This window comes from Elaeis guineensis, chromosome 8, assembly GCF_000442705.2.
Source record: "Elaeis guineensis isolate ETL-2024a chromosome 8, EG11, whole genome shotgun sequence".
In the NCBI taxonomy this organism is placed as follows: Eukaryota; Viridiplantae; Streptophyta; class Magnoliopsida; order Arecales; family Arecaceae; genus Elaeis; species Elaeis guineensis.
In genome coordinates this window covers 8,515,540-8,528,274 of record NC_026000.2, presented here as the reverse complement: position 1 = coordinate 8,528,274, position 12,735 = coordinate 8,515,540, and the positions used below count along the sequence as shown (strand labels likewise).

The 12,735-nt window shown below is 38.4% G+C and overlaps 1 protein-coding gene across 1 annotated transcript; it reads left to right on the top strand.

Moving 5' to 3' along the window:
* Positions 1-1,849: 1,849 nt before the first annotated feature.
* Positions 1,850-10,175, top strand: LOC105050409 (F-box/kelch-repeat protein At1g51550). Its single transcript, XM_010930408.4, has 2 exons — positions 1,850-2,815; positions 8,927-10,175. Exons 1-2 carry the CDS (start codon positions 2,290-2,292, stop codon positions 9,886-9,888), a joined length of 1,488 nt encoding a protein of 495 aa, XP_010928710.1. The 5' UTR covers positions 1,850-2,289; the 3' UTR covers positions 9,889-10,175.
* Positions 10,176-12,735: the final 2,560 nt, after the last annotated feature.

Genomic DNA, 12,735 nt, shown 5'->3' with positions numbered 1-12,735 from the left:
CTGTATTAAAGATATAGCAAAGAAGGTACGGAATCCAGATTGGCACCAGAATATAGGATTAGATCAGCATCATATGAAATTATTATGGTCCGATTGACTTGGGTATTTTATCTTGAAACCAACCAGTAAACGGGTTGTCTTGAGGTCCTGTTGCTCTGCACGAAGTAAAATAGGTCCAGTTTGGCTCATGCTAGACTCATTCCTTGGCAAAATTTGCATGAAATTGTATTCTTCCATCATCTTAAGACCTACGATGAATCAATGTTGAGCCAAAGACATTTGAGCTAATTGCTTATTTAGAGGTTTGTATGTGGGGGTGGGTGTTTGTGTGTGTGTGTGTGTGTGAAATAATTTTTTATAGCGACGTCAACTGACTAATCCGCTGGTAGGTGTAGCTTTCTATCTGAAGCAACCGGGCCAATCAAAGTTTTTAGTTGTTGGACAAGTCCAAACTTCTGTGAGTGCTCTATCCAGAGCCCGGGCCACGTGTCAGCTTAATAGCTTAATAGTTTATCCACATGGTCCACATCTCAAATCTCGTTGGCCCAGTGCCAGGACGTACTGCCTGTCCTTGTCACGACCACTATCCACAGGCTGAACTTTTTCTGGCATTTTCTTTCTTTGTTTTTTTTTTTTTTGATAAAATTTTGGCACTTTCCTTTACTCTCCATTTGTTACTATGTTCTCCGCCCGCCAGCCTCGTTAAATACTTGTTGAGAGTTATAGTTGATGTATATTGCTGAATTTAGATACTAATACGATACTAGATAACACATATATACTTAACCACTTTTTTTCCATGTGTGCATTAATTGTATCCTATAATCACTTATTGATTGAATGATTAGCTTGGTGAATGCATGACAATAGGTTTCTCAGATAAAACAGTCCTTTATCATTGTCTAAAAATAAATAAATAAACTCTTGTGCATGAAAGATAAAGATTCAATTCTGAATGTATTTTTAATTAAAAAAGATATTATGATGCAGGATACTTCCACTGTAGTCTCTAATAGATGCAAAAATCTAATATAATTTAAATATAAATATATATGATCTAATGTAAATCTTAATGCATATGATCTTGAAGTCGTCCTATTTTGCTGAACTATATTATCAATAAACTTCTTTATAACACTTCCGCAGCAAGTAATATATGCAGATACATAACTACACACATGTATACATATATACAAACATATATCTATATATATGTATATGTGTGTGTATATATATATATATATATATATATATATATATATATATATATATATATATATATATATATATATATATATATATATATATATATATATACATTCAAAGAGAGAGGATCAAGATAGGATCAAGTCGATCGGATTTACATTCAGATCTAGTCAGATTAAAATTTTATAATATAATACTACATCAATTATCTAAATTATTGAATATAATATATTATCTCAAAATTATATGTACATAAAAATTTTATGATCTTTAAATTATATAATTTTTAATATATAAATAATTTTGATATAATAAATTATATGTGATCATTATTATAGAATTTTATTATTTAATTTTAATTTAATTAGATCCAAACTCAAATTTAATTGATCTTGTTCAAATCTATTTTTACGTACACATATATAACTTTTAAAATCCACGTATCCTGAACTGTGCCGATGGGAAGAATCTTGTGGGTTGATAATGCATAATATAAATAGATTGTAAGCCTATTTTAATAACTTAAGTAGATTTTTTTTTCTTACAAAAAAGGGGGAAAAAACTTCAGCATATGCCTCAAAGGAGACCGCAGGCTGGTACCACGTTAATTACTTCCAAGTGATCTTTTTTTATTTCATGAGTAATAATAACAAGGGCGGCCAGTCTCCCTCACTGTTCTATCTATGGGCTCTCATTCTCCCAAGATTCTTCCATCTCCCTCACTACTGTGCTCTCTTCCCACCATCTCTTTCTTGCTTTCTTCCCATCTTTGTCTACTTCCTTTGCGAATTGTCATGTTACCAGCCCACTCACGCATTCTCTCCATAGTCCAGAAACTCCAAACTGCTCCATTTCAAACCTCTACATCATTGCACATCTATATGCCCCCATCTACCCTCCCCACCCTCCATCCTTATCTCCTACCCTTCTCAAACACCAAGTTAATTACCACTACAATTAACAAGTTACCACTTCCTCCCAGGTTCCCAACTTCACATTAATCACCCACCACCCTCCCAAGCTCAAAGTTACCAAACTGTCCTCAAAAGCCCCAGCCTTTAGCTTCCTTACCTTCTCCCCTCCATGAATCCACCAACTGAAACAGAACTTCTCCCACCCCTCCCCACAACCGCCACCGCCAAGAGCTTGAAGAGAGCCCGCCCCATGGCTTCAGCCCCAGGATCCAAGACCTCCCCCTCTTCTCCTTCCTCTTCTTCTCCCCCTTCCTACCACTCTACCAGCGTCTCCCACATGGACCATGACCACCTCTTCTCCATCATCCTCCATCTCCTTCCCCCTGAGTCCATACTCTCATTCTCCATGACCTGCAGGAGGTTCAGATCTTTGGCCTCCTCAGACTCCCTCTGGGAGTCCATATGCAGAAGGGATTGGGACCGCAGCGTCGTCGACGCCCTCCTCGCCTCCTTCTCTGCCCACGAGAGGAGGGCGTTGTCTTGGAAGAGGCTCTACCGGCAAGTTTCCCAGCTGGGCTCGCTCTCTTGCCGCAGGTTGTCGTGCAAAGATGGGGTCTTTCCCAAGCCCCGGGCCTCCCACTCCCTAAATTTCGTCTCCGATTGGCTCGTTCTCTTTGGTGGGGGCTGCGAAGGAGGTCGGTCTTTTTACCCCTTCACTTTCCCAATTTCTTGCTAGATAAATTCAAGGTTTTTCGGTGGATTTTAAACTTGGTACTGGATTTACTGCTTGATGGATTCTTTTCAGCTCGGATTTAGGATTAGCAGTCTTATTTAATCGCAATTAATACGTAAAAAATTGATGTTGCTGGAATTGCTATATATGCGGGAGCAGGACCAGAAGTTATATCCTCGTGGTACTGTTTGAACTATTGTTTAATTTAAGTGTAGGCTCAAACCTTCTTTTTTTTATCACACAAAACCATAGTAAGCTTGACGAGTCCTTTCTGGTGTCAAAGGTCAGAGCTTGGAAGATAGTTTGCTTAGGAAAAAGTTTGGAGCATAAACTATTTAGGAAGGTTTTCGGAAGTTAGCTGATCACCGTTGACCTTCTACGGAGAGATAACTTCTTGCTTATTTTGCTTGTTCCTTTCTTTCTAATCCCCATGACAGATCTTAATAGCGATAAAGAATGCAACCCTACATGCCAGGAATGAGTGGAATTGAGAGCGTCCAGGGTTGGAATTGACATCACTTGAAGTGATGAAGCTTTTAACTTCTTTTCTTCCCCCGCTTTGCCAAAGTTCTTCGTCTTCATCTCTTTTCCTTTTCTATTTTCTTTCTTTCTTTCTTTCTTTTTTTGAGTGGGGTTGGGGAGGGGGCATCTACCTTGTTCATTCCTGGTAATATTCTTTCTTCATAGTTCCTATAAGGCCTTCATAGTTACTTTACTCTCATTGAACAAATATTGCTTCCACGGATAACAAACAACCAAGAATCTTGAGCTATTGCATATATGGGGCAGTGCATGGATTTAGTTCTTGTACCTAGAATATTCTGCATAAGATGCTGTAAATGCACCTCGTTTATTTTTTGTGTCTCTAAGCCCATCTTTCTTGATGCTTCCACATCTGTTTGCAAAAAAACTGACCAAAAAATTGCAAGCCAACAAGGGTCACGGAGAACTTCAAAGATGGTATTGCTCGTAAAGTTGCAGTTTTGATAGTTGAGAGAACCAAAAGTTAGGGCTGGTTCCCAAGGAGGTTTTGGTAGTGGCAACACCATGCACCACTCTCCAACCCAACAGACGGCTTCACAAATACTATTTGAAGAAGATCAAGGCCTTGGTACAACGGTTGATATTCCTGTGCTACCAGTGAATATGAACATGGATGATTATTTTGACTAAGTAGGAAAGCACAAGTAACTGTTTTTATTGCACGAAATATAGCAATGTTGGCATGTTTTCTGTCCTACCTGTGTGGCAGAAAAGGCTTGTTGGCATTTTTTCTGTCCCATCCAGACGAGTGCCAGAGAACTTAGTTGGTTGACGGGAAAAAATGCCGAATCTTTGCGGCAACAAGGTTAGTGTGCGCAAACATGCTGCTAGCATTTGATCAATCAGAAAGATGACGATGCGGATCAAAGAGAGTATAGAAAGTAGCGTGGGTCTGGATCCTTTGACATTCAAGAACCTTCGTCACCATCACAATGCCATTCGACGGTGGTTAAGAGGATGTAGCACTAGACTTCAATAGAAGGATATAGTGTTGGGCTACGGTAGAAAGGTGTAGCATTAGGCTATGGTGAAGAGCTAAGTTATATGTAATAGGTCAAGTAAAACTAAGATAAAGGATAACAATGAATTTGATTGATTTTCAAAGGATCCCCATATAAAGTACAATTTCAATACTTGTACTAAAATAAAATAACTGCCCACTATGACTGCAGCCCACATCTATTTCCACTCCTAATGGTTGTGGTAACTGACGTCAGTTGTCTCCCACTACCTCAGCTCCTAACTTGATATCACCTATCAAGACAATAGATCCTATACCATCGGTCAGGCCGATATTCATGCTTAATTAGTTGGATCCCTTGTTGTATCTCTATTTGGCTTGTGTGTATCAGTATATTGTCATTCCATATATTCGGCCTATAGTAGGATGCTCTCAATTCGACCTTTACCAGGATGCTTGTAGTCAGCTCTTATACGGTGTTCATATGGTCTTTTAGTTCTTGTGATGCCTGTTATGCCTATTCTCGCTTTACCATACGCCCAATTTCAGCATGTGTCTCCCATGTGTCAACTTGAGCAAGGATGTGGTGTAAACAAACACGTGTGCATGCATGTGCACATGAGCCTTATATAGAAGCATGCTTTCATCCGGCTCCTTTGTTTTATTTCATTCTGCAGATACTAGTGAGTGCAAGTATTGAGAATTTTACTTTTTGTTATGCTGAAATTCTTGAAAAGAACTGAAAAGATTATAAATTAATACATTTAAAACATATGGACATTTTTAGATGTTTACAAGATGTGCAGCATCTGTGCTTTAGCTCTCAAAACGAAAGAGATTTTACAGGGTTTCCAGTAGCCTATGCTATACCTTGAAATACCAAGGGCATCACATATTCCATCAAGGCCTAATCTTGAGTAGCAATGTTATTGACTATGGGCTTTTGGCTTAAAGACAAGTTCTTCACAGTTTCATTCCCTTTAAGAAGGGTTTATTTTTGCCTTGAAAGTGCATGACCAACATGTCTAAATAAAAAAGTTAATGATAATTCAAAAGAATCTTCAAAAAGGAATATCAACAGGAAAGAGAGCAGAAAGGTAATTGAGGATGAATTTGCCAACTGATTTGAGAAACCTCGATGTTGCTAGATGTGATAACAAGAACTGTATGTGCATTCATTCTGAACATGATTAAAAATAATGATTGGTGGTGATACCGGTAGTATTTCTTTCTTATCTGATGGTTAGTATTGAAATAATATGAGCCTTAAAAATCATATTGCATTCAAATGGTGGGAAAGAAGTGATGGCTTCTATTAACATTCTTTTCCAATAAATAGAAGGATAAAGCTTAACAGTTGTAATGAAAACTATGAAATGAGAAGGAAGGCTTATGTTTCCATTGGTGAAAACACCCAGCAGCATCTTATTATATTTTAGGGAAATAAAGGGGGAGGTTATCAAATTAATGTTCCTGTATTCTCCTGGTCATCCCAGATGGACATTTCCTAATCAGTGCCAACTGGCTATATGTTTTCAGTACAGTAAGCACGCCAGTAGCTTCTAAAGTTGGAATCTACAACGGTCAAATTATAGGTTCTATATGAAGAGGGTGGTGAGTAGTCTCTTTAATATCTTGAGTACCACTTCTGAGTCAGCATTTAACTTTATTTTGGAAATATATAACTAAATCACCTTTTCTAGAGACCCTTCTTGCAAAAAGAAAGTTTGTTCAGTAAAGTGCCTAGAATTTTACTTGGTTGAGATGCTATAGAGCACTTGCTCATATTGGTTACTTACAAGATAGCCAAACCATTGATCATCTTGACCTCAGGATTCATGATTACATTATCTGACTGGTGTATCTGGGTATGAAGTGGTTCAACTATTGGCATTTACAAAATCTAGGTCTCTACTTCCATCCCCATCTGCCAGTTATGTCTGATTCTGAAAACAGCTTGTCCAGTTGTGTTTGATGCTGTGCTTGTTCCATAAACTCAGTTATCGTTTACGCTTTACCACTGCGGAGTTTTTTTGAACCAACCTTTGAAAATCCTGGCACTTGGTTAAACAATTTCTCCCATTAAGATAAGGCTGTAGCTACATTGTTCTATTAGCTCAATGACATGTTGTCTTTGCCCTTCGAACTAAAGCCATCTGGAGAGTATGTGAAGGATACTTAATCATAAACGTTGTTTTGATTGATTATTGGACCTCTTTAGTGCACTCATTCTAATCTGACATTTATCTACAATGATTGTCTGGTCAAATTGAGGATTTAGTTGTTGGCTAGTTTTGGTTCATGCTAATGCAGCACCAGCAGCATATACCGTGCCAGACCAATACTGGTTTCCAGCACTGGATCAGTACCAAGAACTGGGCATACCAGCCTATATCAACATGTTCTGGTTTGCATTGACCCATGCCAGTTTGACCAGTCTTGATATGATGATACTAAGTGAAAGTTCTCCTATGTAGCTTAAGCATGGCAAGGCATGTGCTGGCATAGGATGCTTCTGCTAGCTGTACCAGCATTCCTTGTACTAGCAGCACTTAAATCCCTAGTCAAAAAACTAGGCTGTGAAACAAAGGGCTTGTAACCAGCTACCCAAGAGAAACCTTCCAAACAAATATATGAAATTTTTTATTGGAAAAGACTCCATTAACTCCTCCAGAAGAAGATCATCACTGTTAAGATTCTGCTCAAACAACATATACATCAGTTCTGAACAGTTTTTTGAATACAGGAAATCATGTCAGATTGTTTGCACTCTCCATGTATGATTGAAAAACTATTCTATGTTTGTGTATCAACTTTGGAATATTTTTGCTCACTTGATCCAGCAGGCCTCATATGGAGTGATAAAACTTGAAAGTGCTAGTAAGCCAGGTATCTGAGAAACAATCAGAGAGTTCCAACTGCTTATATGTTTCCTATGTGATTCTGATGATTCGATCCCCCACGATGTCTCACCAGACTTGACTACATATCTTGGTGAGCATTTACCATATATGTGTTTGATGAAATTAAACCCATGTCTGTTTAACAGTTACATCAGGTTTTGTTTGATTCAAACTTCTTGCCCCAAGTCCTTCAATCATTTCTGCAAATAGACGAGAGATTTGCAAAGTGAAGCCCATTGTTGTATGCTCCAACTCATGTGAAGTTTTCATGCTCTGTTTTAAATAGTTTACCAACCTTTTAATTTGACAGATAAGCCATTTATGATAGTTACAAGAACCACAGTGTGGTGATGTCATTAATACAAGTGGAAGGACAAATTTCATCTTTTGATATGTGATTGAAAGAAAACACTCCTGGACAGTGTGGCAATTTCTCCTTCAATTTTAAGAAACTGTTCCCATCATCGCTTGTTTATAAATCCATCTATCCTCTTCAGAAATCATTTCTTGGGTATTGATGCTCCCTGGTCGGTAATATTTACAGTAATTATTAAAGGTTTAATGCTCTGCCTGATCAGGAAAATTCACCATCAACACATGGGGTAAGACATTTTTTTTTTTGCAAGCCTTGGTGCTTCAAAGTTTTTGAGTCCTGCTTCTTTCAACACATATAACATGCATAAGCTTCTTTGCTTTCTTAAATTCTATTTGATAGTTATTTCTTGAGAGTATGAGGACCTTTTTAGAAAATACCATCCAAAAAAGCATCAAAATCTTAGAGGCTGGTAAATGTTAATTCAAGTCACTGTGACTTGCTGTTCTTGCATATTTATATGTCGGTAATGTTAACCTGAACTCTCTGATTTGACATTTCTATGATTTATTTCCTCATCTAAAAGGTTATGATCCATGTTTTCACTTTTCTGTTCCTTATGCCTTTGACAAAGGCCAGTATATCTTGATATGATCAGCTTCCAATATTTCCTTTGGATAGCTTGCTTTTTGGATGACTCTTTGGTCCTTACTATCCTTGTCATTTCGTGTTTAGGAGTTACTGGCTCTCGATACTGATGCAGTGGATATAAACGAAGGATATGAAAAGCATAAGGTTATTTAATATGCATATATAATAGATGACTAATTGGAAATAACATAGACTTTCCATGCTGGAATGTTCTCTCTATCTATTTCTGATAATATCTCCTTATATACAAGAGTGAGTTTTTGACACATTGCAATACATGCTGTTGGAATTTAAAAGCATGCTGTTAGAATTATAGGGAAATGTACCTAAGTGGAAAAAATTATTCCTTTCATGGAGATGTTCACCAGATCAAAGAGTTTTGCTATTTAATCATCAAAATTTTGAGAACTAATGTTCCTGTATAATCCAATGTTTCAACAGCAAACTGTTGGTTGATTCATTCATATTTTTACGTAACAAGATGATTATGTTAGAGTTTAAATAGCATGGTGCTATTGGAGTATTAGAGATTATATTATCAATTTTGCTATAAGTTTTTACATACTTATGCAGATTATGATTCAGACGCGGTCTGCATTGTTAATGAACTAAGCCTATCATGGATTCATAGATAAGATTGAAGCAACCAGCATGGCCATATGTTTCTTTTACTTTCTTCTAATATGAGGGTCTTCTCTTTAGGGCGCCATTTGGATGACACGTGGGTGGCATACGTTGGAAATGGATTCAACAGGGTACTAAGTTGGCAGCATGTCAATTCGGGCATTCCAAGCGGACGTTTTGGACAGACCTGCACCCTCGTCGGCGATTCCCTCGTCCTCTTTGGTGGCATCAATGACAGCGGAGTCCGCCTAAATGACGCATGGGTTGGGCGAGTCCTTTGCGAAGGAACACTCGAGCTCAAGATCTCGTGGAGGCTGCTGGATGTGGGCCCCATTGCACCTCCTCCGCGTGGAGCCCATGCGGCATGCTGCACCGGAGACCGGAGAGTGGTGATCCATGGAGGGATTGGACTGGATGGCCAACGACTGAGTGATACTTGGCATCTGGATCTATCAGATGACCTTAGAACTGCCAGATGGCACCGGATCCCAAATGTCCGGCCATCGCCTCTGCCGCGTTCGGGCCATTCACTGACATGGATTGGTGGGACCTGGATGGTTCTTTTTGGCGGAAGGGGCCCACGTTATGAGGTGCTCAATGATGTATGGCTCTTTGACATTGGTGGAGACCATCCTGAATGGAAGGAGCTCAAATATGATGCATCCAATGTACCGGGTGAGATTCCACTTCCACGGGTCGGTCACTCTGCGACCCTCATACTGGGGGGCAGGGTTCTCATATATGGGGGAGAAGATTCGCAGAGGCACCGGAAGGATGACTTCTGGCTGTTAGATGTCAGTTCTCTAGTGAGGTTTCGATCAGTTGGTCTTAAGAAGACATCAAGAATAGCGTGGAAGAAGTTACGGGTTGAAGGGCAGTGCCCCGGTTACCGGTCATTTCATGGGGCATGCACAGACCGATCTGGGCGTTATGTTTACATGTTTGGTGGGATGGTGGATGGTGTTGTTCATGCTGCTGAAGCCTATGGGTTGAGGTTTGATGGGGAGTTGTATCAAGTGGAGCTTGTGCTGCAGTTGTAGAGAATAGAAACATTACTCCGGTTACTGTTGTCATGTGCAGCGGTTTATTGTACTAAAGAGACTCATCAGAGTATCAGAGCGATGAATCTAGTGTACAGATACCAGTAATCTCATGAGATGCAGCTCGCTGTCAGCACCCATCATTTAAAATCCTTAATTCTTTTATGCAGGCAAAATTTTCCGATTGTATTTCTTGGAAAGGTGCAGGAAACTTTATTCTGCGTTGATCTGGATACAGTTAAAGTTGACAAAATATGATCCGATCTATCAATTTGATTCGGTATAAACAGATTTGAGCTTAAGCTAAATGAATTTGAGTCATAAACGGATTGATCCGTTCAATCTGTTTAATAATTAAATCGAATTTGAATTTTAGATATCTGATCCGTTTAACTCATTTAATTCATTTAATATCCAGATTGAATTGAGTCAGATCTATTTAATCTGTTTAATCTATTTTTGATCCATTTAATCCGATCTGTTTAACTTATTTAAGATTCGTTTAGTGTGTTTAAAATTTATTTAATCTGGTTCTGATTTATTTAATCTGATTCGTTTAATTTGTTTAATTCATTTAATTTAATTTAATTTATTTAATAAATAGATTAAATGAGTCAGATCAGATTATCTGTTTATTAAACAGGTCAGATTCAAATTGAAATTTTTGATCCGTTTAATAATTAAGTTGAATTTGGGTTGACGATTTTTTGATTCAATTCGTTTATAATCTGATCTGGTTGTCATCTTTAAGTACAGTATGGTTTCATGTTGCTGAATGCTTTTGGCTGTATAGATCTGTTTCAAGTCTTATAATTTGGATTTATGTTTTAACATTCCAAGAGCTTGTGTTGGGGAGGGGGAGAGAGAGAGAGAGAGACGTTTTGTGCCTGAGAAATGGTGAAGGGAATGGAGAGAGGGAATCTTGTCTACGTAAGTATCCTTGTCCAAATATTTGGGGATGCACCATTCAAAACTTGCATCTGGAGCCTTAGCTTCTCAGGTGGAGCATAACCAATAGGGCAATACTGTAGAACTCCATTTAGAAGATGTTTGGTTGGTTGGAGTAGAGATCAAGAATCAAAATGAAAATGAATAATTTCTATTCCAATCATTTGGTTAGAAGGAGTTTTATGTCGATTCTAATTTTAGGATGGAATGGAATGACCTAATCTATATAGAATCTAATCCCTATTCTCCTTTATGAATTTAAATTTTTATTTTGATTTTGATTTTCATTACGAATCAAATACTTTGAAGGATTTGATCATTCCAAATTATTTCGATTCTCATTTCAATTTCGATTACGGTCGTGAATTTAGCACCCCTTAGAGTAATCATATTGGCGCCGGTACTTGAAGAAGCCTTTCTGACGGGTGAAGGGATCCATAAATCACAGTAATAGTAAGATCTTGGCTTGTTCTTTTTAAGAAGATTTTTTTGAAGAGTGAACAAGTCCATAAATCACAACAATGCTAGGATGTTGGCTTCTGTAAAGAGCCCAACAGGTTTTGTTACGATGGTGATGGTGGCAGGAGAGACTTTCCATTGCTATAAGCCCCTCTTCACTGAGAACCACCAGTCTTCTGTTAACACAGTCACATTGATACTAACATGCTTGGACTGGTGAGGACCATCCTCCCTGGTCCCTTCAACGTTTACAAGTTGTGAGAATTCAAAGATTTAGGGACCAGTGATGATCAAATATCGTGGTCCTTATGAGCCCGAACTTCTAATTATTTATTCGGGCCACCTTATCAATTGCTTGAGAATTTTTAACAATCAGCAGTCTTTATCTGGTGGCATGGTTCTCAGGAATGTACATTTGTATGCTCTGAAGAGGATCCTTTAAATTCTCTAGCAGAGATTTCGTTCTTCTCTGAAAGCAAGATGTAGAAGCCAGAGGCCCAGAGATTACATGAAGAGCCAAATTACACACATCAGTGGGGACAAAGGTAGAGTTGATAGATTTAATGAGCATTGATTGAATTGGTCCCATCTAGGTCCACACTCTGGTCTGAACCCATGCATAATAGAGAACCCACCAATGAGCCCCTTTGCATGCATGTCCTTGCATGCAAGCGCATAGAAAGCGACCGCCCAATCAACATTCTCAATTGAGGTCCTGATACAGATCACTGTTAGATCAACCCATGATGGCATCCCTCAGGAATAACTGTCGGAAAATCACTGTCACCATCAGCTTGGGTCCATGGTGGCATCTCATGGTCCCAAAAGATGATACTTTCGTAGATGGGGATATCCTGTTAGTCATGGGCATGCCACCTCCAAGGAGGAGATATTGCCCATATCAAGTGAAGCGAGCAAACTACCTCTAAAAAAAAAGGCGAACAAACACCAATCTTATCATCTTATGGTTTTCATCGACATGAACAACCATTATGGAATTCATCTGGGTTAACTGTATCACTTCGTCATCTTTTTAAGTAAAATAAAGTGTCCTGAAGCAGAATGTTCAAATCATTCTTACTGGCCCCATCCAACTCTGCTTTCATCTTTCACCTCTTTGTAACCCTTCAAATCTGTACACGCTCTTTAGGTATCAAACAATTTTCCTTTCATTTCATCTTATGTTCTCTAGTTTTTGTAGTTGCTAAGAAATTTGTATGCTTGTGAGCATTTTCATCATCAAACTAATCAGATGTTCTAATCCCTGCAATTAGCCACTAAGTTCTTAAAGAGATTAAGCGGACCAAGTCTTCAGGGTATTCGATCGCATGATACTCTGATACCATATATTAACCTTGTCCATCTTTGTTTAATATTATGTGATGCAGATTCAGAAATGGTATACTCTCTCATTACCAGTTCAAATGGTAAAAATTCATA